The sequence below is a fragment of the Panthera tigris genome, chromosome B1 (assembly GCF_018350195.1).
Source record: "Panthera tigris isolate Pti1 chromosome B1, P.tigris_Pti1_mat1.1, whole genome shotgun sequence".
NCBI classification, from domain to species: Eukaryota; Metazoa; Chordata; class Mammalia; order Carnivora; family Felidae; genus Panthera; species Panthera tigris.
In genome coordinates, this window is record NC_056663.1 from 142,679,079 (window position 1) to 142,705,178 (window position 26,100).

General features: G+C 43.5%; 1 protein-coding gene across 1 annotated transcript in view; it reads right to left on the reverse strand.

The window, feature by feature from the left end:
- Positions 1-24,593, reverse strand: part of FAM47E (family with sequence similarity 47 member E) — a 36,517-nt gene extending 11,924 nt beyond the window's left edge. Inside the window, exons 1-6 of the mRNA XM_042982722.1 lie at positions 24,481-24,593; positions 19,558-19,927; positions 17,278-17,417; positions 11,560-11,710; positions 8,399-8,581; positions 2,400-2,555 (exon numbers count right to left, since the gene is read on the reverse strand). Of these exons, the coding sequence (XP_042838656.1) occupies positions 2,400-2,555; positions 8,399-8,581; positions 11,560-11,710; positions 17,278-17,417; positions 19,558-19,927; positions 24,481-24,554 (1,074 nt within the window). The 5' untranslated portion in view covers positions 24,555-24,593. The remainder of the gene's footprint in view (positions 1-2,399; positions 2,556-8,398; positions 8,582-11,559; positions 11,711-17,277; positions 17,418-19,557; positions 19,928-24,480) is intronic.
- Positions 24,594-26,100: the final 1,507 nt, after the last annotated feature.

Genomic DNA, 26,100 nt, shown 5'->3' on the forward strand with positions numbered 1-26,100 from the left:
TTATATTTTGATCACACCTCTCAGTTCAGCTGACAGTTTCATGAAAAGGAAGGGCATTGTTAAAAAGAAACAAATGGAGGGGTGTCTTGGTGGCTCAAACGTCCCACTCTTGATCTTGGCTCAGGTCATGATCTCACCATTTGTGAGAATGAGCCCTGCTTTGGGCTCTGCACTGACAGAGTGTGGGATTCTCTCTCTCCCTCTCTCCCTGCCCCTCCCCTCCCTGCTCACTTGTGCTCTCTCTCTCTCTCTCTCTCTCTCCCTCTCAAAATAAATAAATAAACTTAAAAAGAAAAAGAAGCAAACGGAGTCACTTACGTTAAGTGCCACCAAGATTTAATACCTAATCTAATTGCAGTTTCAGCCTCCCCCAGGAGTGGAATTTTAAACCCATTAGTCTGGAATTTCCAGATCAGCACTAGTGATGTACTCTGCATAGGACCCCGTGCTTCCACCTTAGAAAGGAGACCTTGCCGGAACAATCTTTTCTTTTGCTGATAATTTCCTTGACCCAGCCCATTTCTGCCTATAAAAGCCTTCCATTTTATACAGCTCTTTGGAGCACCCTTCTATTTGTTAGGTGGGATGCTGCCCAATTCACAAGTCATTGACTAGAGCCAATCACACCTGTAAATTCACTTGATTGACTTAAACTTCAAAGGGCATGATAATCAGAAAAGATTGGATGCAGTCCCAACATCTTTGGGGCATTCACATATCTTTTTGGTTTTACCTTTCATTTATTTGAATTTGAAAATTGGATGGATAAGTTTATGTCATTGTAATTCAGTTCTGTAAAACCATTTCACCTTCCAAATGAACTCTGTCAAGAACATACCAAAGTCATGTGTTCCCAGCAAGATAGCCAAGTCCTCATAGTGACTGTCCCCTCCCAACATCCTGTCACTCCTGTGTCTTGTGAATTGGGATGCTATAGTCAAGTGGCACCAACTAAAGTTAACAGGGAAATTCAATCTTCGGGAAGTACAAAAGTGTGATTTATAAACATCATTAGAGAACTATCCCGTTGTTTTGACTCCTCCCTATGTCTAAGCTGCCTGGTAAACAATCTTTTACTGTAATATATAACTGAGTTTCCAAAATTTAAACATCACTTCTTTTTCATGAACTGACTGTCACCGTTGTGGCAAACATCTTTACTCGTGTTCACCATCAAAATGGAATAATTTTGCAAAATTCCTTACGCCTTTAAGAATTAGTCTTTAAGAACATATTTCTAAAAAGAGAACTTATAGACACCTTAAAACAAAAGTTTTGCATCTATTTTTGTTTTGCAATATTTGATTCATTGAGAATTATTCATTTATTCATTATTCATGTTTTGTTATTGTTTAAAGTGCAACTGAAATAGTTTTGTGTTATGTATTAAATTCACATGAACTTAGATACTTTGCTCAAAGACCATATGCCAAGAAATTCTACTGAACATTATTTACATTACTTTTTGGCTTCTGTAAGCATCTTGTGCTCATAAATTTGTGTCATGCCTTACATCTGAAAAATAAGAATTTCATATACACTACTAGAAAAGATAAAAGTGACCATCCTTCCTGCCTCAGCTTTCCAATCTAAAGGAAGCAATCGGTGAGTGATTACTGAATGAATGAGTCAGCACATCTGTATGGCATTTTGTTTTGAAGTGTTTTCACATCATTATCTGGGGAAAGTTTTGGACCTGTCGTAAAAGAGAAGGGGTCACAAATATTCTTATCAGAGTTCTATTCAGGTGTCATGTCACTATTTCCAAATTTCCAGGACTACAATGAGTATCTTCCGTCTGTGAGGCATGTACACAAGGCTGGGCAGGCACAGAGTTTATTTGCAGTAAAATTAGAGCACATACTTGTTATGTGTGTCTGTTGCTTTGCAATATCAATTGGTGCTTATTAACCTTTACCCCTTTTCTCCTAGACAGGTCCTGCTACTCTGGGAATTGCATAAAGAAGCTTCCTCAATGCAGTTTTGAACTCTTTAACAGGCACCCACTGCTGACATAAAAACCAGCTTCACATGTATTTACTCAAAGAGAACCCATGACGTTATATCCACTCTGAGTACTGGGGTGGTCCTACCAGGTCTCACCACCCTTTGAACAGCCAATTTATCCATAGAATCCATTGTTCCAAGAATGCTAGGTATATGATGAATGGTTGCCCCATCTTTTGAGACATTGTGTCTACCATAAAGCCAGGAGATTTCAAGTCTTACTTACTACACATATAATGTGTATATGTGTAACCTCATAGAATGGCTTGGCTTTCTCATTGCCGAGTTCAATACGCAAGCAGTAAGACCTTCTGGAACCTCTGTTCCACCCAGAACTCTAACTTCACCATGAGATGGCAATCGGATGATCAAATCTCAGCACATACACGTACCCGTTCCTGCAGCTCCTTTTTAAAATTCTCATCTTGAGCTTTACATGAGACCATAGGGTCAACCAAAGGTTCATCTGCTCTTTGCTTTTTCCACAACTTGGTGTTCAGGTACCAGGCTCCATACTTCATCTTCACATACTTTGGTTTATAAGAATTCTACAGAAAATAACATAATTCCCAACTTCATTAGGTTTTTTTATGTCTGTCACTTCAATAAGTCTAAGATTTAGCTTATGAAAGCAGAAGGATTTTTTTAAGTTTATTTAGTTTGAGAGAGAAAGAGCGGGGGTGGGGGGTGGAGGCAAAAAGAGGGAGAGAGAGAATCCCAAGCAGGTTCCTTGCTGTCAGCACAAAGCCTGACATGGGGCTCGATCTCATAAATCATGAGATCATGACCTGAGCAGAAATCAAGAATCAGACGCTTAATGGACTGAGCCACTCAGGTGCCCTGAAAGCAGTAGCATTTATATTTAGCTTATGATTGATCCTTGCTTTATTTTTTTTACAGAAACTTTATGAAGTTTCTGTATGCTTTGACTTACAAAGGTATCATGAAAGTTTCATAATTGAGAAAATAATGTAATGGTTAAGCATGGCCTTTGCATTAGACAAACCCGGGTTTAAATCCAGCCTCCCCTACTTAGTAGCTATGAGTCTGTGGGCAAATTAGTTAATTCTCCATCTGCAGAATGGAGACAATAGTATCCATCCATAGGGTTGTAGGAAACATTAAAGGAGAAAGTTATGTAAAGCAGCTAGAAATCATATAAAAATCACATATTTCACTGAAGGGGTAATGACCTTAAACAATACTTAGTCAACCAAAATAATGAGTTATAGACTTACTATGCGCCCAGCACCATGCTTAACCTTATAAATGCTATACTACTTTTCATCAAAATGCTATCCAACAACAGCAACAACAATAACAAAATTGCTATCTAACACCAATCTCTTGCCTCTGATTGGAAGAGAGAAAGAGGAGGGAGAATAGATGTCATTCCTTTCTTTCTCCCTTTCCTCAGTAGTGCAGGAAGGATGTAAAGAGATCTGTTGGATCATAGCCTGACAGTGTAGATGTAATACCCACAATGTCTCATAACAAAAAGGGGTTTAACTCTTGAGCAAGGCAAATATGAAACCACCAAGATTCTGCTCCTCTCTATTCTCACATTTAAACCTGAGGCACAGGGGCGCCTGGGTGGCTCAGTCGGTTAAGCATCCAACTTCAGCTCAGGTCATGATCTCGCGGTCTGTGAGTTTAAGCCCCGCGTCAGGCTCCATGCTGACAGCTCAGAGCCTGGAGCCTGCTTCGGATTCTGTGTCTCCCTCTCTGCCCCTCCTCTGCTCATACTCTGCCTCTCTCTCTCTCTCTCTCAAAAATAAATAAACATTTTTAAAAAATGTAAAAAACCTGAGGCACAATGTGTGGGTCATTCTAGTGTCAGGTCAGATCGTCTTTCTGAAGCAGAGAGGATGGGACAGTGCAGAGGGAGGGGAAATCCCTTCTCAGAGCTGGATTCAGCACTTTGATCCCTCCGTTTCAAGCATACTGTTGAAAAATTGCAACCACCTCACAACACTCCTTGTCTCCCTTCCCTGTGTCATTTCTCTTCACAGTACAAATCATCATTTCATATGCTATATATTCTCATTGCTTGTCTCACCTCTCATCTTTCAAAATGTAAGCCTCAGAGATTCTTTGCAGATACAACCCCCTGGGCATCTAGAGCAATACTTATGACATAATAGGTGCTCAACAAATATTTGTGTTTTTTTTTAATTTTTTTAACGTTTATTTATTTTTTGAGAGACAGAGACAGAGCATGAGCTGGGGAGGAGACAGAGATGGGGGGAGGGGGGAGCAGGGAGTCACAGATTCTGAAGCAGGCTCCAGGCTCCGAGCTGTCAGCACAGAGCCTGACCCGGGGCTTGAATTCATGATCCATGAGATCATGACCTTAGCTAAAGTCAGACGCCTGACTGAGCCACCCAGGCACCCCATTATTTGTTGAATGAAAATTGGGTTGCTCAAGTTTGGCATCATTGACACTTTGAGCTGGATAGTCCTTTGTTGGGGGGTTGGGGAGGGGGCTTTCCTGTGCATTGTAGGAACTTCAGCAGCCTCTCTGACCTCTCCTCACTAGATGCCAGTAGCACTGCCTCCCCCAAATTGTGACAACGAAAAATATCATCTGCAGACATGGCCAAATAACCCCAGGTGGGAAGGGGGGCAAAATCACCCTCAGTTGAGAATCACTGAATAAACGGAAGGCAGGAAGGAGAGAGAAGAAAAACATTAAAAGGAGGGGATGAAATCTATAGTACAGATATGAGTTCTGAAATATGTTATGCTGTTGGGTGACTGGTAATCATTCAAGACTCAGCACAAACGTGATTTCTTCTGGGAGGCTTTAACTGAATCCCCCCCTCAGCCCGTGCTTGGTGGAATTGATTACTTCTTCCCATGTCTTCTATGAACCATGACCGCATGCCATGACAGTTCATCATTTGCCTGTTGACCCAACTAAGCTGTAAGTTCCTTAAGTACAGGAAACAGGCCTTCATGTCAGCTTTGTTTGTCCCCAGCACTTCTCGGCACACGGCAGTGGATACTCAGAAATGTTTGTTGAAGGACTGTACAGACAAATGGGTGGATTAACATCCGGGGGAAAGGGAGATGCGGAATAGAGGCACAGACTGCTGTGAGAGATCAGAAGTAAGAATAAAGTAATGTCAACCTGAAAAATCTCCATAGAAAAGCTGGCATATGACCTGTGTCTAAAGGAAGATATAAGTGGACGTGGTGGTGGACGTGAAAGAGGGGCACTTCAGACAGAGAATACTGTGAGCAAAAGTAAGGTAGTGGGAAAGCTCAGAGTTTTAAAGACCAAAGAGGAGTGTAACAGGCCTGAGAGTATGTGGGGTAAAAAAACAAAAACAAAAACAAAAACAAAAACAAAAACAAAAACATGGGGATTTCCACTTCTGGGAGAGGGACCAGATTTACCCCTCTATGTGCAACTACTGGAAAACAGGAATAAATATAAATATGAATATAAATGTAAAAGCTTATAAGACACTAGACATCAAAGAGCAAGGGCAGGGATCCCTGACAGACAAGAAACAAACAAGGTAAGTCCCACAATTGTCCCAGCTCACTGTGTTGAGCGACTTTCCAGGCCACTGCACAGACAGACGCTCAGAGTTGAGAAGACAGAATTGAGTCCAGACCAAGGCAGTTACATTTTGCAGCAGAGGAACAGAATGTGAGAACTGCATAGAGAGAGAACTCCAGAGGTTTGTAGAGGGTCTCCCTCAGCACATGTAGGGGAGGAAACGACCTGAGCACAGGGACAGAACCAACCAAAAGGATTAGGAGAAACAGTGCCCGACATGTACACAGAGCCAGGGACCGTTCCCTGGCCTGTTCCCTTCTGAGAAACCTAAAGATTCACAGGACGCTGGGTAGAAGAGACTGAAGGGTCTTCCCGCAGTTGTAGAGAATTAGCTACGGACTGAACATCACTTCAACCCTTCCTAACAAATTCTAGAGCCAAGACCCAAAAGGATCAAACTTTTCCAAATAACTTTAACTACATCCCAGAGCAAAACTCAAGTTTATAATAAAAATACCCTGCCAAAATAAGGTAAAATCCACAATGTCTGGCATCTACTAAAAAATCACCAGGCATACAGAGAGGCAAGAAAACATGATCCACAACGAAGAGATAAATCAATTCATGGCAACTCACATAGAACTGATGCAGATGTTAGAAGTGGCAGACAAGATCAAAAACAGTTATTATAACTGCATTCCTCATGTGTAAGATTAAGGAGAGACGTGGAAATGGTTTTTTAAACACTCAAGTCAAATTTCTTGAAATGAAAATTATAATGTATGAGATGAAAAACACACTAGACAGGATCAGCGGCTGATTAGACATTGCAGAAAGAACAGATTAGAACGTTTAAAGACAGCAGTAGCAACAGAGAAAAAGAAGAATCAAAACTGAACAGAAAAAGAAAAGCTTCACAGAGCAGCTGAGTTGGGAGACCACTCCATGCAGCCTAATTACACGTAATTGGAGTCTTTGGAGGGGGCAGGGGAGGGGCTGAGACAAAAAAATGTTTGAAGGAATAATGGTCAAGATGTCTCCAAATTTGATGAAAACTATAAACCCATGGATCAAAGAGGTCAACAAACCCCAAGCACAAGAAATATATACCAAGGTGTATATAATAATCACATCACCCACCACCAGTGGCAAAGAGAACATCTTTAAAGTCGCCACAGAACACACATCCAGAAAAACAAAGACAAGGAGGGCATCAGGTTTCTCACCAGAAACAATACAACCAAGACAGCAGAACACCATCTTTAAGGTACCAAAAAAAAAAATAAAAATAAAAAACTGTGAACCGAGCATTCTATACCCACAAAAACATCTTTCAGAAGGAAGGCAGAATAAGGATATTTTCAGACATACAAAAGCTGAAGGATTCAATCACCAGCAGATCGACACTGGAAGCAGTGTTAAAGGAGGCCCTCCAGGCGGAAGGAAAGTGATACCATATGGAAACGTATTTGAACTTTTACATAGTGACCCTCTGTCTGCCAGTCAAAAGTTCAATTTTGGCAATAACCACCACGGTTTATAGAGCCGTGGTTGTGCAACTATTGTACATACAGGGAATTGAGCAATTTGATTCAGCACAGATTCAGGACAAGCTGTGGTTCAGACCTCAGGTGTGATGGACATGATTTGCCTGTCCAGCATCACTTTGCATTTTACCTTTTAGAAAGATGAGGTTGGGGGGGGGGGTGCCTGGGTGGCGCAGTTGGTTAAGTGTCCAGCTCTTGGCTCTGGCTCAGGTCATGATCTCATGGTTCATGAGTTCAAGCTCCTCATCTGACTCCACACTGTCAGTGCTTTGGACTGCTTAGGATTCTCTCTCTCTCTCTCTCTCTCTCTCTCTCCCCCTCTCCTGTTTGTGCTCATGCTCTCTCTCTCTCCCTTTCTCTCTCTCTCTCTCTCAAAAAAAAATAGAAATATGAGGGGGAAATGGGAAATTTAAAGTGCTGATATTAGTGCTGGAATGCATAGTTTTCATAAACTTTATACAACAGAACCAAGGATGGAAAACATCACCTTTGTAAAAACAGATCAGCTGACTGTATTCAAATATAAAGGACAAAGTTAATATGTTTATACGTTAGAAATATAGCTTCAAAGATTACATGTAAAAGACAGCGGGAAATTGGAGATAATATATTCTTTTTCACTTTCAGAGAAAGGAGCTTCTCCACTCTCACCACCACCCCCACCACCACTTAGGTACTTAAATCTGTTGTTACACTGATACAATTTGATACGTGTGTATATGTATTTGCAGCTGTACATTGTGTAGAAAACTAGAAAAGAACTTGAGTCCATACTTCTTCCCTTAGGAACACAGAATGTTTTTTCTCCTCTGTTTCCTTCTATCTTCTCGGGCAAGAGGTATTGAAGAACTGAGCCATTTGTTAATAATCAGGCAAACATATGGTCAAGAGTAATGGTTTGTGGTCATTAAGACTCTCCCCAAAATTCAAGAATTCTTTACACAGAATAAACAACTTTCATGATCATTAATGGCAGCATTCAACTCTTGGATTAATAAACATTCATATATATTCCCATCAACTGTTAGGATTTCAACATATAAAACACAACAAGAGAGAGGATGTCAACCTATAAACACATAGAAATAACAATGATTATTCAGTTATAACAATAATGCTGAATGGCATGCCTTGTTTGTATAAATGGCTTTATTATATATATTAAATATTCATTGATTTAACAAATACTTATTAAACACCAAAAAAAAAAAAAATTCAAGAATCCTACTCAAAAAAGCCAATGCCCTGCTGAAGTACCAGAAATCAAGAACATTTAAGGTTTTAATTCAACTGCGTTTTCTTGATTTTTAGACTTCTCCTCATTGGCAATTACCTGCAGTTTCCGGTGTTTCTGCTCATAGTCTAGTTTCTGGAAAAATCGTGGCTCCCGTAGTTTCTTTAGCTCCAGAGGAACCTGGTGGAGTCTCATTGTGTGGAGCACATCATGGCTTGGTTTGCTCCAGTAGTCAATGTCAAACTGTTTCAGGATGAACTCTTCATCAATGTTTGAACTTCCCTGGAAGAATATCACATTGCATGAATCAAGGACAAATGGTGAAATTCTTCTTTAATCTAAGGGAGGCATTTGACTATGGCTAGAGAAGAGGTAGCTTGGAAGAGAGGTAGAAAATGCTCAGTCAGCATTTACCAGAGACAAGAACTTCTGGGACTCCGGAAGGCTTTGTCAGTGCATTAAGAGACAACTTAGGGGGCACCTGGGTGGCTCGGTCGGTTAAGCGTCCGACTTAAGCTCAGGTCATGATCTCACGGTCTGTGAGTTCAAGCCCCGCGTCGGGCTCTGTGCTGACAGCTCAGAGCCTGCAGCCTGTTTCGGATTCTGTGTCTCCCTCTCTCTCTGCCCCTCCCCTGTTCATGCTCTGTCTCTCTCTGTCTCAAAAATAAATAAATGTTAAAAAAAAATTTTTTTTAAATAAATTAAAAAAAGAGACAACTTAGCACCAGCCAGCATGAGTCCCTAAGCTGAGAAAAATTCAGTCGTCTTAATCATAAGCAGACTTCTGAGTGCATAAAGAAGATGTGATACACACACACACACACACACACACACACACACTGAAATAGTACTCAGCCATAAAAAAGAATGAGATCTTGCCATTGGTGACAACATCAATGGATCCAGAAGGTATTGTGCCAAATGAATTGAGACAAACAGTGAAAGACATATGATTTCACCTATGTGTGGAATCTAAAAAGCAACACAAATGAACAAACAAATGAGAAAACAGAAAGTGACCCATAAATAGAGAACAAATCGGTGGTTGTCAGAGGGAGGGTGTGGGGGAATAGGCGAAATGGGTGAAGGGGACTGGGAAGTACAGCTTTCTAGTTATGGAAGGAATAAGTCATGGGGATAAAAGCTACAATATAGGAATATAATCAGTAGTATTGTAGTAGCATTTTATGGTGACAGATGGTAACTACACTTGTGATGAACATAGCCAAATGTATAGAACTGGCAAATCATTATGTTGTACACCTGAAACTGAAATCAGATAAATGGATTCAGATAGAGGAGAGCAGCCAAGAGACAGAGAGAACGCTTAACAATGTTTTAGCACCTAGATCCAGCTATACCTGAAACTCCCTGGATGGTTCCCTTTCTACCTTAATCCAGTCTGAACTATATTTCAGTCACCTGCCAATGAAATAGTCCTAAATAATACACTGACTAAAACTGATTAATGTTGTAAAAAAGGGAAGGAAGATTGAAAATCCTAGAAGGTCTTAAATCCAGTAAAAACCTAAGGAATCTATATCTACAGGGACTCAGGAACACAACCAAATAAGTAGGTTCTTAGAAGGAGGGAAAGAAAAGACTTTAATAACTAAGTCAAAAATCCATTTATGTCAGAAATACCTTTTGTGAAGGTTGTAGTTAAGCATAACTGCCCAAGTACTTAAATATAACAGAAAAACGAGTTGAAGAAGGAGTGAAGGACAGAAAGAAAGAAAGACATTGAAATAGAAAATAAAGATATGAAACAACAGAGTAGGGGAAATGAATAGTTATTAACCAAAGTATACAAACTTTCAGTTATAAGATGAGTAGTTCTGGGAATCTAAGTTACAGCATGGTGACTATAATTAACAATATTGTATTTAGGCTTGAAAGTTACCAAGAGAGTAGATCTTAAATGTTCTCACTGCACTCAAAAAAAGGTAATTATATGAGGTGATGGATGTGTTAACTAACCCTATTGTGGCAATCATTTTGCAATATGTGTGTGTGTGTGTGTGTGTGTGTGTAAAATTATCACATTGTACACCTTAAACTTACATAATGTTATATGTCAGTTATATCTCAATAAAGATGGCAAAGAAAGAGAGCCACTAAAAAGAAAGAAAGAAACAACAGCAATGTGACATATAAACAATAAACATTTGAACAGGCTGCAAGTTTGCAAACTTTCCAGAAACATCACCTACAGGACACATTTCTATTACAAATGGTGACAGAGTCATAAAGATTCCTTTATGACTTTGATTATTTATCATATGTGAACACTGTTTTTTAGTAATAGTAACTCTGAGCTTGACTTTAATGTTTATTTTTGAGAGACAGACAGCAAGCGACAGAGGGGCAGAGAGAGACGGAACACAGAATCTGAAGCAGGTTCCAGGCTCTGAGCTGTCAGCACAGAGCCCGATGTGGTGCTTGAACTCACAAACTGTGAGATCACGACCTGAACCGAAGTCAGACACTTAACTAACTGAGCCACCCAGACGTCCCGTGAGCTTGACTTTAAAAAGTAGGCTGGGGGCGCCTGGGTGGCTCAGTCGGTTGAGCGTCCGACTTCAGCCAGATCACGATCTCGCGGTCCGTGAGTTTGAGCCCCGCGTCAGGCTCTGGGCTGATGGCTCGGAGCCTGGAGCCTGTTTCCGCTTCTGTGTCTCCCTCTCTCTCTGCCCCTCCCCCGTTCATGCTCTGTCTCTCTCTGTCCCAAAAATAAATAAAAAACGTTGGAAAAAAAATTTTTTAAAAAGTAGGCTGTAAGTGGGTGCCTGGGTGTCTCAGGCTGTTAAGCACCAGACTCACGATTTTGGCTCAGGTCATGATCTCATGGGTTGGTGAGTTCAAGCCCTGCATCGGGCTCCAGACTGACAGTGTAGAGCCTGCTTGGGATTCTCTCTCCTTCTCTTTCTGCCCCTCCCAGACTCAAGCTTGCTCGCTCTCTCTCTCTCTCTCTCAAAATAAATAAACTTAAAAAATAACAGTAGGTTGATGGGCGCCTGGGTGGCTCAGTCGGTTGAGCATCCGACTTCGGCTCAAGTCATGATCTCACAGTACGTGAGTCGAGCCCTGTGTCAGGCTCTGCGCTGACAGCTCGGAGCCTGGAGCCTGTTTCGGATTCTGTGTCTCCCTCTCTCTCTGACCCTCCCCCGTTCATGCTCTGTCTCTCTCTGTCTCAAAAATAAACATTAAAAAATTAAAAAAAAAATAAAAGTAGGTTGTAAATCCTACTACTAACTTACAAAAGAAGTAGCCCAGTTGCAGAAGTCACTAACTCCTTTGCGTACATTTTCATGAAGAAGAGGACCATCTTGGTGTAGCAAATCTGTTTCACTTGGCTTCTTTTCTTTAAAAAGCCATTGACCTGGATGCGACCCAGGAGTCTTCTTGGGACTAAGGACAGTGAGATCACCAAAGAATCGCAACATGAGACTCCATGAATCCAAATAGATTTCAAACACTATCTTGAGGGAAGAAGATGATAATGCAAGCATTTCAAACAGTCTCTCACAAGCTCACTAGGTCTACGTTAATTTTCCAAAAACCACATCCTCATTATCAGTATCATAAAGGCAAGTATATCATGATTAGTTATAATAATTAAAATGTATGCAGCATTTTACCATTATAAGTTGATTTTTTGAAACTATGAGTGCCATTTATTAAGACATGTGCCAGGTAAAAGTCCAAATTACTGTGCATGGAGACAGCCAAAGCCAGGAGATATCCTTGACTTCTCTCTCTCTTGTCCCTAAAATCCAGCCCATTAATAAATCTCGTAGGTTTTAACTCTGTCTCTTTCTCTGGACTGTTGCAGTGCTCCTCACTGGTGTCTCTGATCTTCTCTTGGGGTCCGAACCTCCAACCGCTAATTCATCTCTGCACTGCAGCTAAAATAGTCATTTCAAAATATAAATCTGGCCGTATCAAATGCTGCTACCCTTCACCCTCAATTAAACCTCTCGATAGCTTCTTTTTTTAAATTGAGTTATAATTCCCATACCATAATACTTACCATTTCAAAATATACAATTCAGTGGCTTTCATATATTTACAAAGTTATGCCACCGATACCATGATCTCATTCTGGAACATCTTCATCACCCCAGAAAGAAGCTTGTAAGCATTGACAGTCATTCTTCATTTCCCCCATTCTCTCTGCTCCTGAAAACCAGAAATCTACATTCCACCTCTAAGGGTTTGCCTATTCTGGACAATTTATCTGAATAGAACCTTATACTATATGGTATTTTGTGTCTGGTTTCTTTCACTTAGCATAACATTTCAAGGTGTGTACATGCTATGACATGTATCAGGACTTTATCCCTTTTTATGGCTAAGATTCCATTGTTAGACCACATTTTGTTTATCTATCATCAGTTGATGGGCACCCGAGTTGCTGCCCCTTTGGGCTATTGGGCATGGTGCTGCTCTGAACATTCAGGTACAAGTTTTTGTGTTCAGTAGCTTCTTGTGACTCTTCCAATGAAGACCTAAGTCTTAACTCAGTTTCCAAGGCTCTTCATGGCCTGGTCCTTGCCTGTATCTCCAGATTCTTCTGGAATTGTGCCATCCTCCCTCACTCTCTGAGCTCCAGCCGTAGTGGCCTTCTCTCAGTTGCATGAATTCATCATGCTGCCTTCAGCCACGGACCCTTTGTACACGTACCATCTGACTGCAACGCCTTCTGCATTTCCTCATCCCCCCCCCTTATGTTTCAACACACATGTCCCTTCCTCAGGAAAGCATTCACATAGGCTTTCCCCAGAACCCACATTTCATTCCTGGCAACATGTACCTTCTTTTCACAGCACCTAAATATTAATTCATCCATCCACTCATTCAACAAGTATTTACTAAACACCAACTATGTACTAGGCACTGTCCTAGGCATTAGAATTTAGCTGTAAATAAAGCTTAGGCCCTGTCCTCACATAATTTGCAATTGATTAGGGAGAGACAGATAGGAAAGAGGTAAACATATGCCAGGTGATGGAGAGTGAGGACGGGGGCTTTTAATTTGTACAGAGAAATCCTTGCTACCAAAGTGATAGTTGAACAGAGACCCAAAAGAAGAAATTAATCAAGCCATGCAGATATCAAACTATGCAGACACCAGGCAGAAAAGAAAAGCGGGTGCAAAGGCTCCAAGGAATGAGCGTGTTAAGTGTGGATGAGGAACAGCAAAGAGGCCAGTGTGGTTGGAGGGGCAGGATTAAAGGACAGAGTAGCAGACAGTGAGGCCTGAGAGGTCACAGGGGGCCTGATCATAGGGATCTTAGAGGCAACTGTAGGACTCTGGGTTTTAATCTGAACGAGTAAGCAACTGGAGAATTTTTGTTAATCAGGCAAACAAAAACATAGCATTTGTTGTCATCACATATATCCTGCAGTAAATTTTTTTAAATTGAAGTACAGTTGATACACAATGTCTTATTAGTTTCAAGTACACAACACGGTGATTTGACATGTCTGTATGTTATGCTGTGTTCACCTCAGCTGTCACCGTGCAATGCTATTACAATACCATTGACTCCATTCCCTATGCTGTACCTTAACTGGAGAAGTTTGAGCACAGGAATGATGCTGAAAGAATCATTTTACCTATTGTGTGAAAAATAGACTGGGGCAGGGAGTGGGGGTAACTCCGGAAGCCATGAGACTAGCTAGAAACTATTTCAATCATCCAGGCAAGAGCTGATGGTATCTTGGAATACAGTGACAGTAGTACTGTAGCTGAGAGTCCAGATATATTTCAAAAGGAAAGCCATGAGGGTTTGTTGGCAGGTCGCAACTATTGTTTCAAAAGTAACTGGAAGAAGGGCATTGCCATTTACTGATCAGGAGAAGATGGAAGGGTGAGTAGTTCTGGGGAAGAAATCAAGAGTTCGGTTTTGACTCATTGAGTTTGAGATGCCAATTACACACCCAAGGGCAAATGTTGAACATCCATATAAAGAGGGATTGGATGAGGTCACTTAGGTGTGAGTAAACATACAGAAAAGATGTCAGAGACTGATGCATTTAATATTAAAAGGAAGATGAGAAGGGACCAGCAAAACAAGGTTGGGGAGAGGGTCACTGAAGTAGGAGGAGAAACAAGAAAGGGTGTATTCAAGAGGCTAAGTGAAAAAAACTCTTTCAAGAAAGAGGACATCATCAATTTTGTCAACTGCTACTGACACATCAAGCATGATGATCACAGAGAAGTGATGAGGTGACACAGAGGTCAATGGTGACCTTGACCAAGGGCAGACCCGTTGCAGTGCTGATGAGTTAAAGAAAGAAGAGGAAGTAAGTATGAGCACCTTTTTCAAAGAGTTTGCTGTAAGGGAAAGGAGAGTCTGTGCTCAATGAGAGTTGTTTTGAAATGGGAGATATTAACTCATGCTATGGTAGGCTGATAACGGCCCTGAAAGAGATCAGGTACTAATTGTTGTACTTTACTTGGAGAAACCATCTATATAGATACAACTAATTTAAGGAGCTTGAGATGGTAAGATTATCCTGGATTACCTGGGTGGGCCCTAAATGCCATCACTAGTGTCCTTGTAAGAGGAAGGCAGAGGGAGGTTTGACACACACACACAGAGGAGAAGGGGATGTGAAGACAGAGCAGAGAGAGACTTGAAGATGTTGACCTTGAAGACTGGAGTGATGTGGCCACGGCCATGGAATACCAATAGCCACCAGAAGCTTGAAGAAGCAAGGAATGGATTCTCCCCTAGAGCCTCTGGAAGGAACATGGCCTGCTGATACTTTGATTTCAGCACAGTAATACTGATTTTGGATTTCTGGCCCCCCAAACTGTGAGATAATAAATTTCTGTTGCTTTAAACCACTAAATTTGTGTCACTTTGAGGTTTTTTTGGGGGGGAGGGGATATTTTTAGAGAGAAAGAGCACAAGTGGGAGAGGGGCAGAGGGAGAGAGAGAGAGAGAGAGAGAGAGAGAGAGAGAGAGAATCTTAAGCAGGCTCCATGCTCAGAGAGGATCCCACGACCCTGGGATCATGACCTGAGCTGAAATCAAGAGTTGGACACGTAACCGACTGAGCCACCCAGGCACCCTCAATTCGTGTTACTTTGTACAGCAGCCACTGTACAAGAATATGCTAACAGAATATGCTAAGAGTATGCTGACAGAAAAACTTGCCATTACATACTTATACATTCATTTTATGATGATAATTTATTAAGATATTAGTTTTGTTCATTTCCTCTGTACTTTTACCTTCTCTCTTTTCAAGTAGATTACCCATTTGTTTTTCATTTCTTGCCCTGGAGATTTCTTCAGGGTTGACCAGGGAAACTGCCTGCAGTTAAAGGCACAGCCCGCACTGTGCAGAACCCCAAGCTCGTTGCAGCAGTCATGCTAGATGTGACAGGTGACGCAGGAAGACACGGGTGGGTGGACAGAGTGTACCACAAATGGCAAGAATAGACAGAAGAATGAGTCCCAAAGACCAGAAAGAAGTTAAAGACCCATCCTGCGATTATTGGGGACCTATCCCACTTTCTTATAGTGTAAGTAACGACCATGATTGAAAGTTTGCTACTCAGTGGGATGAGATGATATAAATAGAAAAAGGGAAGTGGTTTTTTGTAAACACATGGCTTTGTGAACTAAGATTCATACCTTCTGTCTGTACTCGTGCTCCCTTCCACAGCACACTGCAATCACTGTGAGGACAGGGTCCTAGCCTGATCACCACTAGGTCCTCAGAACATAGCATTGTCCCTAGGTGCTCAGTAGTACTGTGGTTTGTTGTTGTTGTTGTTATTTTGCATAAAGAAAACCAGCTAATAATTCACTGAAGATCCATTAACTCAAAGATGCTCCTAGGGCCACACCAACCCACACTGTTAAAGTCTCCAAGGGGAGCCCTACTTAGAACACTCCTCTCTCTTCCTCAGCCAGGTTCTGAGCAAAATAATACAAAGGGCAAAGATGGAAGCTAAAATATGACCTTTACTACTGACAGTGGCCATGTTGGAGCACATGGATCTAGGTTCAAAAGGACTTGTGAGTGAAATCCAGTAACAGGTGGACTGTCCCATGGGGACCCCAGCAGGGACGGGCCAGGGTGGGGCTCCCTTCAGGAAAGGGAGCTGCGTTTCCCATGGGCCATCTCGCTTCCTAGTGGAAGAAAGACAGAGTGTGCCCAGTCTCCCCGGTTTTACCAGGGGGTACACTCAGCAGCCAGAATGGTGGGGCTCCTGTCACCTTGTATGTCACTTTAGCAAACATGTATAATTTAATAAAAGCTCTTCGTGGCCATGGGCCTGGGTTCTCTGTGAGTGGTCTAGGGTCTGTGGGTAGGCTGCTCTCCAGTTCTCCCACACTCCCGAGGGCCCACCAGTGATATCATTTAAAGTCACAAGGTGAATTGATATCCCAAATCTATTTTTGTCAAGCATATTTACCATGGCATTAACATTTTAGGTTAAATATTACATGACCTGGGAATAGAAGAGTGTGATACAAAGGAAGGTTGCTGTGAAAATTAAACAAGTGAATGTACAGGTATGTTTGAGGGTCAAAGAGAATGTGTTGAAAGTACTTAAGCATCATCTTTTTTAAGAAGTTTTTAGTTTTTTTAGTTTTTTTTTTCCTGCCCTACAAACTACTAGTCCCAATCGTATTGAACAAAAGGGCTTTTGCCATAGATGATTCAAAGAGCCACTGTGAGCCAATGAATCCGGTTTTCTGCAGTTTTCCCCTTCCCGAACAGCTCTCCTACAGTCATATACACACACCCATGTTGTATTGCTGGATAATTCACATCCATTTATGAAGTAAACACTAAGAAGAGGACCCAAGGCTCCTCTCCTTTCTCTTTGGGAACTTAGTTATTTTGCTTCTCACAATTATTCCAAAGATGAGGGGCTTTGAGAAGGTCAGTCCTCGAAGGTTTCATCAGGTGACAGGAAAGAGCGAGGGGGTAAGGACAATACTTACAGTCCCGGGTGGATTTCAGTAGAATGTTTTTTTAAAAGTTTTGTCGGTTCCTTTGTTCTTTTCCTGATGCCCTGACAATAAGCCCAGGTGTCCTCCAGTTTCCTGACGGGATCCAGCACTTCCAGCACATTTAATAAGAGCTACAAACAGAAAACAGCCTTGAAGAGAAGAAAAATGTGCTGAAAAATAAGGCTCCTTGATTCTAAAATGGACCAGACCAACAGCATGCCCCTCTGCTTTGCTTTTCCAGCCGGTTATGCCCTTCATCAGTTTCTGCGCAGGAACCGTGCCGGGCACTGGGGTAAGCATCCACCGCCTAGACATTAGGCAGTGCCTCTAGAGGGCTTCTGTAGTTTTTGATGGCCGGGCGTCGATTCTTCCTCCTATACATAACAGTATCTAGATTTTTCTTTGGACCCCAGCCTCACTCCACAGGCAGGTCAGGTCAAGCAAGACCACAGTGACCGGTTTAGGAACAGGCACATAATCCAAAGTTTACTCACGGGAACTGCGCTATGGGATTTTGCTGGAAGCACGTATATAAAAAGAGGTGTTCTTGGTAGCATTTCAATCTAGAGCTGCTCGTGGCCGTCATAATACCGCAGGAAGAGATCCTGCCTCAGAAAGAAGCCAACACACCCAGTTGGGGAGGTCAGACATGGAAATAGGGGCCACAATCCTACGCACCGTCTGCAAGGATGTGGGAATTATCTGTTTGTCACAGGCTCCAAAGCTCTGGCCTGCAGGAGACAGTGGAGAAAAGCCCCAAGTGGAAAACAATTGATGAGAAATTCTAGTTGTCCTTTCTGTAAACTTCCCTGACATTTGTTTATCCATTCGCTCATTCATTATGCACAAATATTGACTGAACGCCAGGTATTGGTGGAATAAAGTCCCTGCCCTTGCAGAGATTTTATTCCAGTGAGGAGCCCAGTGGTGACAAGTGCTGTGATGAAAAACAGATCACAGTAAGGGATAGAGAATGAGAGTATAGGAAGTGTTATTTCATGAAACACGTGAGCAAAGATCTGAGGGAAGCGAAGGAGTGAGCCAGACAGATATGTGGGGGCAGGTGTCCCGGGCACGGAAGAGAGATCTGAACCAGCATGCTGGCTATGTTCACAGAACAGCCAGGAGGCCAGAGTGGCTGGAGCAGGGTGAGAGCAGAGGAGTAGGTGGTGAGGTTGGAGGAGGAACAGAGCAAGGGTGGGGCAGACAGCAGGCTATGCAGGGCCTTTTGGACCATAGCAAGGACTTTAAGAAAGGGCCATCAGAGGGCTTAGCAGAGAAGTTTTCCTTCTTTTCTTTCTTTCTTTTTTTTTTTTCTTTCTTTCTTTCTTTCTTTCTTTCTTTCTTTCTTTCTTTCATTATATTTTGAGAGAGAGAAAGAGAACCTCATGCAGGTTCTACACCCAGAGTGGAGGCCCGGCTTAATTGCTGGACCCTGGGATCATGACCTAAGCCAAAATCGAGTCCAACGCTCAACTGACTGAGCCACCCAGACTCAGTTTACTTTTCTGAACAACTGCCATGCTGACTGACTTAGGGAACAGACTCCACGGGTGGGGGTGGGGTAGCAGGCACTGCTAGTTCCCTGCCCGATATCCATTCTGCCTTTTTTCTGAAATCTAACAGAACCGTGTTCTAGGTTTTGTTCAACACTGCAATGCGCCAACCAAGAAACTCAATTTTCTAGACTCCCCAGAAGCTAGAAGTGGTCAGATGAATGAGATGTTTACTAGGAAAGTTATTATTTGTCCAGTTAACCTTTGCCCCATTCCCCCTTCTTGTTTGAAAGGCAGACTTGATGCCTGGAGGTGTGGAAGCCATCCTGAGATCCAGGAACAAGAGACATACGTTAAGGATTGTGGAGCTTGGAATCAAAAGCAGCCCAGGACACTGGTGACATAATGGAGCTGCCCCCTCAACCCCAGGCTAGAGTCACAGAAGCAAGACTGGACAATTCCCCCCTTGGTTTCTCCCTCCAAAATATCCCAAGCAAAAGTAGGCTGGTAGAACGTTAAGGGAAAAGAAGTCAAATGTTTCTGGTTGGCTTCACGGGAAGCATAAGTTGGCCTCACAGGAACCAAAGGGAGTGGTGAGTATGTTGCTGGGAGCAGAGAAAGGAGGGCTCCCAGGAAAACCCAGGAAAACTCTCACCCCCGGGGGTGTTCATCGTCCTCTTCCCTACATAAACATGTCACCCCCTTGAGAGAACTCCCAGGCAACTAAGGAGAATTATTTTCAAGGCCCTCCCACACCCCTAGGTCAGGAGGTCACCTCAACAGGCATGTCTTCCCCCAGATTCGGGTAGAGAGCCAAGGGGTGCGGGGTCAGCTGGGCTTGAACATCCTCCAGGAAGGCCTTCTGTGCCTGCTGGGCTGGCGAGAGCTTGGAAAACGAGGCTGCTTCCTTGGGCCGCCTGTGCTGCCTCTTCTTTGGGGCAGGTCGAGGAGCTGTGGGATGAATCTGGGGGAGAAAGGCCTCCTGAGGACCCCGAGTGATCAGACCCTCACAAGGTGGGCAGCCTTTCCTGAAATCATCCAGTCCCTTCTTCACAAATATCCATCGCAGGCTGTTCAGGGAGGTGGGGCACGTTGGCCTGTGCTTGTGCTTTCTGTAACACTTGGAAGGTAGATTCTCTTTGTACCTGGATGAAAACACACCACAGGGATAGGGGTGGGAACAGAGGTTGGACACAGGTTGGAAGGAGGCTGACCTCCACCTTTCTTTTATTTCTTTTTTCTTTTTTTTTTTTTAATGTTTATTCATTTTTGAGAGAGAGCGTGTGAACAGGGGAGAGACAGAGAGAGAAGGACACAGGAAGATCTGAAGCAGGCTCTACACTGACAGCAGCGAGCCCCATGCAGGGCTCATCAAACTCATGAATTGTGAGATCATGACCTGAGCCAAAGTCAGGCACAACCAACCGAGCCACCCAGGTGCCCCCGGCCTCCACCTTTCTTGAGGAGGTGAGATAGGGGAGGAAGGGTTCTGTGGAGAGGGTCCAACAAAGCAGACTCCTGCCTCAGGGCACATTATCACTGGTCTGTGCAAGGCTCCTCCCCTGTTTCCTTGAGTCTGTGTTATCCCACATCCCATTCTCATTGCTCTCTCTGCACAGGCAAACCACTCTCACAGATTTAAGACAAACCCTTTTGGGGAACGTGGGTGGCTCAGTTGGTTAAACGTCTGACTTTGGCTTAGGTCATGATCTCATGGTTCGTGGTTGGAGCCCCGCATTGGGCTCTATGCTGACAGCTCGGAGCCTGGAGCCTGTTTCGGATTCTGTATCTCCCTTTCTCTCTGCCCCTCCCCTGCTTGCACTCTGTCTCTGTCTCTCGAAATTAAACATTTAAACATATTTTTTAAATAAATAAATAATAAAACAAACCCTTTTGCTTGTATGTTCCTTATGATATCTGTGTTGTCTTTTTACATGCATGTATTCTTAATTTACATAAATGGTACTATTCTGTTTCTTACTCGTTTGCCAGGCACCATATTATAAAGGCCCGTCCATGTAAATCTAATTCTTTATTACCAACCTGCTGCCACCATGGTTCATCTATCCACTCTCCTTGTGAAGGACACTTACAAGCTGCAGCTACTCTGGCGACTTTTTCTTGTCCTTTAAAGGACCACAGTGCCACAGTGGCAAGAACCTGGACCCCAGTGACAACTAACTAGCCGAATGACCTTGGCACATCATTGAATCTCTGTGGGCCTCAGTTAACCTCCTAAACTCAGAGGGTCAAAGGTTGCAAATTGGCAGTCCATGGGCTGCATGGGGGGCCTACAAACCTGTCATTTGGTCCCTTTTCTGTTTGAATAAAAATTATAATGGTTAACACACATCAAGGACTTTTCTCTAACAGGCATGTTCTAGTGCTTTACATGTATTAACTTACTTAAATCTCATAACAATCCAATGAAGTGGGTACCATGTACTATTTCCACATATTAAGGAAACTGCGGCACAAAGAAGTTTAAAAACAAAACAAACACTTGTGAAAGATCCCACAGGTAATAAGTCCTAGAGGTGGGATTTTAATCCAGGTAGTGTGACTCCAGAGAAAGGTGTTTAGCCACATCGCTAGAGCTTCTGACATATAAAAAAAGTTCACATGAATAATCTAGAATAAAAATCAGGCTCTTCTGGGGACACTGGGTCCACTTTTCCATGGAGCTGCAATTGGCACAGGGGTACCTTCTATAGATGAGTCCTACACCCTCTTATTCACAGTCTCTCCCTACTGCTTTATTATACCCAGTCTGTTTCAGTCAATCTCCTTACCCACCAGGTCCCTGTTTGCACTGAGCTGTTAGGACATAAAGATGAGATGGAAGAGGTTGACGGAAGAAAAATGAGACCAGTTCCTGGACAATCTAACACTCCCAGACATTGCCTAAGTCAGGACTTACAGACAGGTCACTCATTATCTTAATACATTACCCTGCCCTAGTCAGATACTTCTATATTATTGCTGTCTTTCTCTGAAGCCTCTTCCACCTCCAGACCCCTTTCATCTGTAATGGCTCATTACACCTAATCTACTCCTTTTACACTCATCCTTACGGGCCCAAAGCATTTTTAAGAGCATTCAGCTCGGGGCACCAGATGGCTCACTCTGTTACACATCTGCCTCTTGATTTCCGGCTCAGGTCATGATCTTGCGGTTGTGGGATCAAGCCCAGGTCATGCTCTGCACTGAGTGTGCAGCCTCCTTGAGATTCTCTCTCTCCATTGTCTCCCTCTGCTCCTCCCAGGCTTATGCTAGCCTCTATCTCTCAAAAAAAAGGAGGTTCCAACTTGAGCCCTCTTCTTTTCTTGTGAGTCCTAGAAACTTCTTGCTTGCTGCGTGTGCGTGCGTTTGGGCTTAAACCAGTTCTACTGTGCAGATCTAGAATGAAAGGCTACGAAAAGTTGCTCTTGGAAACGAATAAATCATTCTCAAATAGCTAAGTGGTGGGGGTGTTGAAATTACATAGAACCTTGCAACTTGCTGACCCATTCAGCATGACCTACTAGCAAGTAACTTTCTTAATATTAGATATCTTTACAGAGTTTATGTTCCATACATTTACAACTAACTCAAACATCCAAGCGCTTCACACAATCAAATCTGATGCCTGGTATTTTTGCTAAAGAACAGTTCTACAACTCCAAACGGGGATAGTATGGCAGCCAGCTCAAACCTCATAGCATGTCAGATCTGGCAGAACCTGAAGGAAATCCAGGCTACCTCCTCCCTTCTAAATGAAGAAACTGAGTTCTGAGAGGCTAACAGGAAACCAGTGCAGCATGAGAGCTTCCTACCACTCTGTTTTGCCTCTTGTAGCTAAGAAACGTGGCTCTGCATTTTGTTAAGTTTATGAAAAAAACTTGACCCAGAAAGTAAAACTGAAAACATTTTTTTTCCCTAAACATTGACTATTTTCAGAGTTACTAGCATATGCTCCATAGATATCTCCACTTTTAAGAACTGCAAAAGAGATGGGGTGCCTGGGTGGCTCAGTTGGTTAAGCATCGGACTTTCGGCTCAGGTCATGATCTTGCGGTCTGTGAGTTCGAGCCCCGCGTTGGGCTCTGTGCTGACACGTCAGAGCCTGGATCCTGCTTCGGATTCTGTGTGTGTCTCTCTCTCTGCCCTCCCCCAGTCCCCCCCACACACCCTGCTTGCTCTCTTTCTCTCTCAAAAATAAAATATTAAAAAAATTGCAAAAGAGTATTGGGCATTTATCCTAAAGAAATGACAATTTATGTTTGTACAAAAACCTGAACACAAATGTTGATAGCAACAGCCAAAAGCTAGAAGCACCTGAATCTCCTTCAATAGGTGTAACAAATAAACAGTCATACAACCATACGAGCAATAAAAATGAACAACCCGCTGATACACAGTGTCCTGTTAGCAGCCTTATGCTGACGGAAAAAAAGCCCATCTCAAAAGGTGTTACACTGTATTACTCTACTTGTCTAACATCCTCAAAAGAACAGAGTTACAGAAATGAAGAACAATTGTGGTTGCTAAAGGTTGGGGGTGGGAAAAGGAGTGCTGATAAGGGGGTTGCAAGAAGTAGTTCCCTCGTGGTGAGGAAATACTTTTGTATCTTGGTGAATACATATGACAAAATTTTATAGAAGTACACACACAACTGCAAGCAAAAGCTGATGAAATCCAAGTAAGGCCTATAGCCTAATATATTGTGCCAATGCCCGTTTCCTGCTTTGGTAATGAAATACAGTTGTGTAAGATGGCACCCCTGGAAGCAGCTGGGGGAGGGGTGCATGGGACCTCTGTGCTACTTTTGCAACTTCTTGTGCGTCTATAATTATTTCAGTACAAAAACTTTGAAAATGTGGGAAAAAAGATTCCCAAAGGGTTGATAATTGCTAAAATGCATACGGTACACACTCTATGTCAGTAACTGCTTTACATGTGGCATAGCAGTTAATCCTCACGACGATCATATAAAGGTGATTCATTTTGTTGTTCCCATTTTACAGTTAAGCAAACTGAGCCCAGAAGGAGCAACTAAGTTGTCTAAGGTCGCTAGGCAAACAAGAAGAGAACTGACCTTCGACTCCAGCCTTTCTGATTCTAGACTTTGGAATCAACTACCATACCGGGCTGCCTCCGAGAGAGCCGAATTCCAGTCTCATAAATAGCTCAAGGAATCCGCAAAGTCAAAAAGTCTTGGGTTCCTGCCCTGTGGCTGTGACACCATCCATTCAAAATGGCAGCAGACCGCCCCAGTATGTGAGGCACTCCCCCCCCCACCCCGCCCCCAAGCACAGGCTCAGTCACAAGGTGGGTGGCCAAAGGCTCCAGATCCAATTGGCTAACCCGCAGAAGGGTGGGTGGTAAGCTAAGCCGGTCTCCGCAGAGGACTCTGTGGCCATCAGTTTCCCATCCGGAATGGCCATGTTAATCTACATCCCCTGGGAGGTTGGGAGCAAAACAGAAAAAAAGTGTGCTTTGCGACAGGAGCATCAAGCATTTATTATCTCACATGATAATCATTTAGGTGCGGAGGACCTTGTGGAGAAAAGACGAGCAGCACGCCCAGCAGAGCCCTCCTTGGCCATTTGCCGCCCCGCCCCCCGCCACCGCCGCCCCTACCCCCAGCAAGCACGGGGTGCAGGCGCCCCCTCGCGGCACCAGTGGGGTGCGCCTCGCCTGGGCGGGGCGCGCTTACCGGGGCCCGCAGTCCCTGCCCACTGGCACGCGGGTTGGCGCCCCGGGCCCACACAGCCGCTTGTGGTCGTCCATGATGTCCCTGGCTCCGCGACGACAGCCGGGCCTTCGTGGTGTGTATTCCCAGCCACTCGGGTCGCTAGGAGACCGCCTGGCTGTGCACTGGCCAGATTAGCGCCGGATGGCCCAGGCGCCCCCTGGCGCACCCCGGTTTCCCCCGGGAGCGCGCTGCCCAGCCCCCACGTCGCACCCGACTCTCCAATGCCTGGGGCGGTGGACCGTGGTGGGGGGTGGGGGGTGGGGGGTGGGGGGGGGAGGCAAGAGAAAAGGATCAGGTCTTTGGTTTAAAAGTGTTTTAATCTGTTGGGAAGGCATCTTCTTCCCACTGAAATTTACCGTAGGCTGGGCCATGCCCATTTTTCAAAAAGGGTTTGTTGAAGGAAAGGAAGAAGGCAGCTGGAGACATAGTGATGAAATTTGAAGTAGGGTCCGTGAGCAAAGGGCTAGGAAAGAATTCTTGAGACGTTTTTGGTGCAGAAAGGTGATTTTATTATAGCATGGGCACAGGACCCGTGGGCAGAAAGAACTGCACTGGGATTGTGGGGAGTGACTGATTATATACTTTTAAAGTTTGTGGAGGGAGGGAGATAGAGATAAATTAAGTTTCTAAGGAATTTTGGAAGCAGGGCTTTCAGGGCCTTGAAGGGCTAGCTGCTGTTAAGATAAGGTTAGTCTTTAATACAACATAAACACTAGGCACTAAGGCTGCCAGGAGTTCCTTGAGGAAGGTCACACCCTGCCTGTTTCAGGTGGCTATCAGTGGGCTGAAAGCTGTAAGGAGATTTAATTTAAGCTACATTTCTCTTGCCTTTGTTTCCCTCATCAATAGCAATAGAAAAAGAGTGGAAAGGGAAGGAAGGCGATAGACTGATTGCTGACAGTGGGAAAGCCTTTTAGCATGGAATGTTTTCTTGGAGATTTTGCAAATCCCTGAGCTTCACTGCCTTCATAAACTGAGGACTGAGTACTCCTGTCTAGTCACCAGCTGGTTATGAGAATCCCTTCCAGCTCTTGTGTTATTTGATTCTTCTGCCTGGATCCACTTGCGATGGTGAAGTTACCATCCTGTTGCGCCTGGCAGGCAGTTGCCCATGTAAGTGTGGATAGCATGAGGCTGTGTGTTTGGCTTTGTTAAGTTCTCTTACTACTTCTGAGTAGTAAATATTAAACATTGCTTCCAGAGGAAATAGCAGCAAAACATGCTCCTGTCCCCAAATGTTAAATTGTATTTAACATGTTTCTGTTACCGTGGGATAATTTTCATAGTCATTTAAAGATGCGTCTTCTCATCTTCCAACTCTCTGGGAATATATTAGCTTCACCTTTGGAAATCTGTTCAGTATCTGGGTAGTAAACAAAGTTGCTCTGCTTGATGCTAGTGTCACCGGACAGAATCAGGTCCGAACTCGTGTATGGCTGCCTGAAGCTGGAAAGTCCACATTCAGAGACAAGTGGTGGTAGGAAGGAAAGGTTGCTTTATTCATGAAGCCAGCAGTGTGGGGAGTGTGGGCAGATGGGGGGCTAAAGTCTCAAACACCATCTTCCCCATCCAGGTGAATCT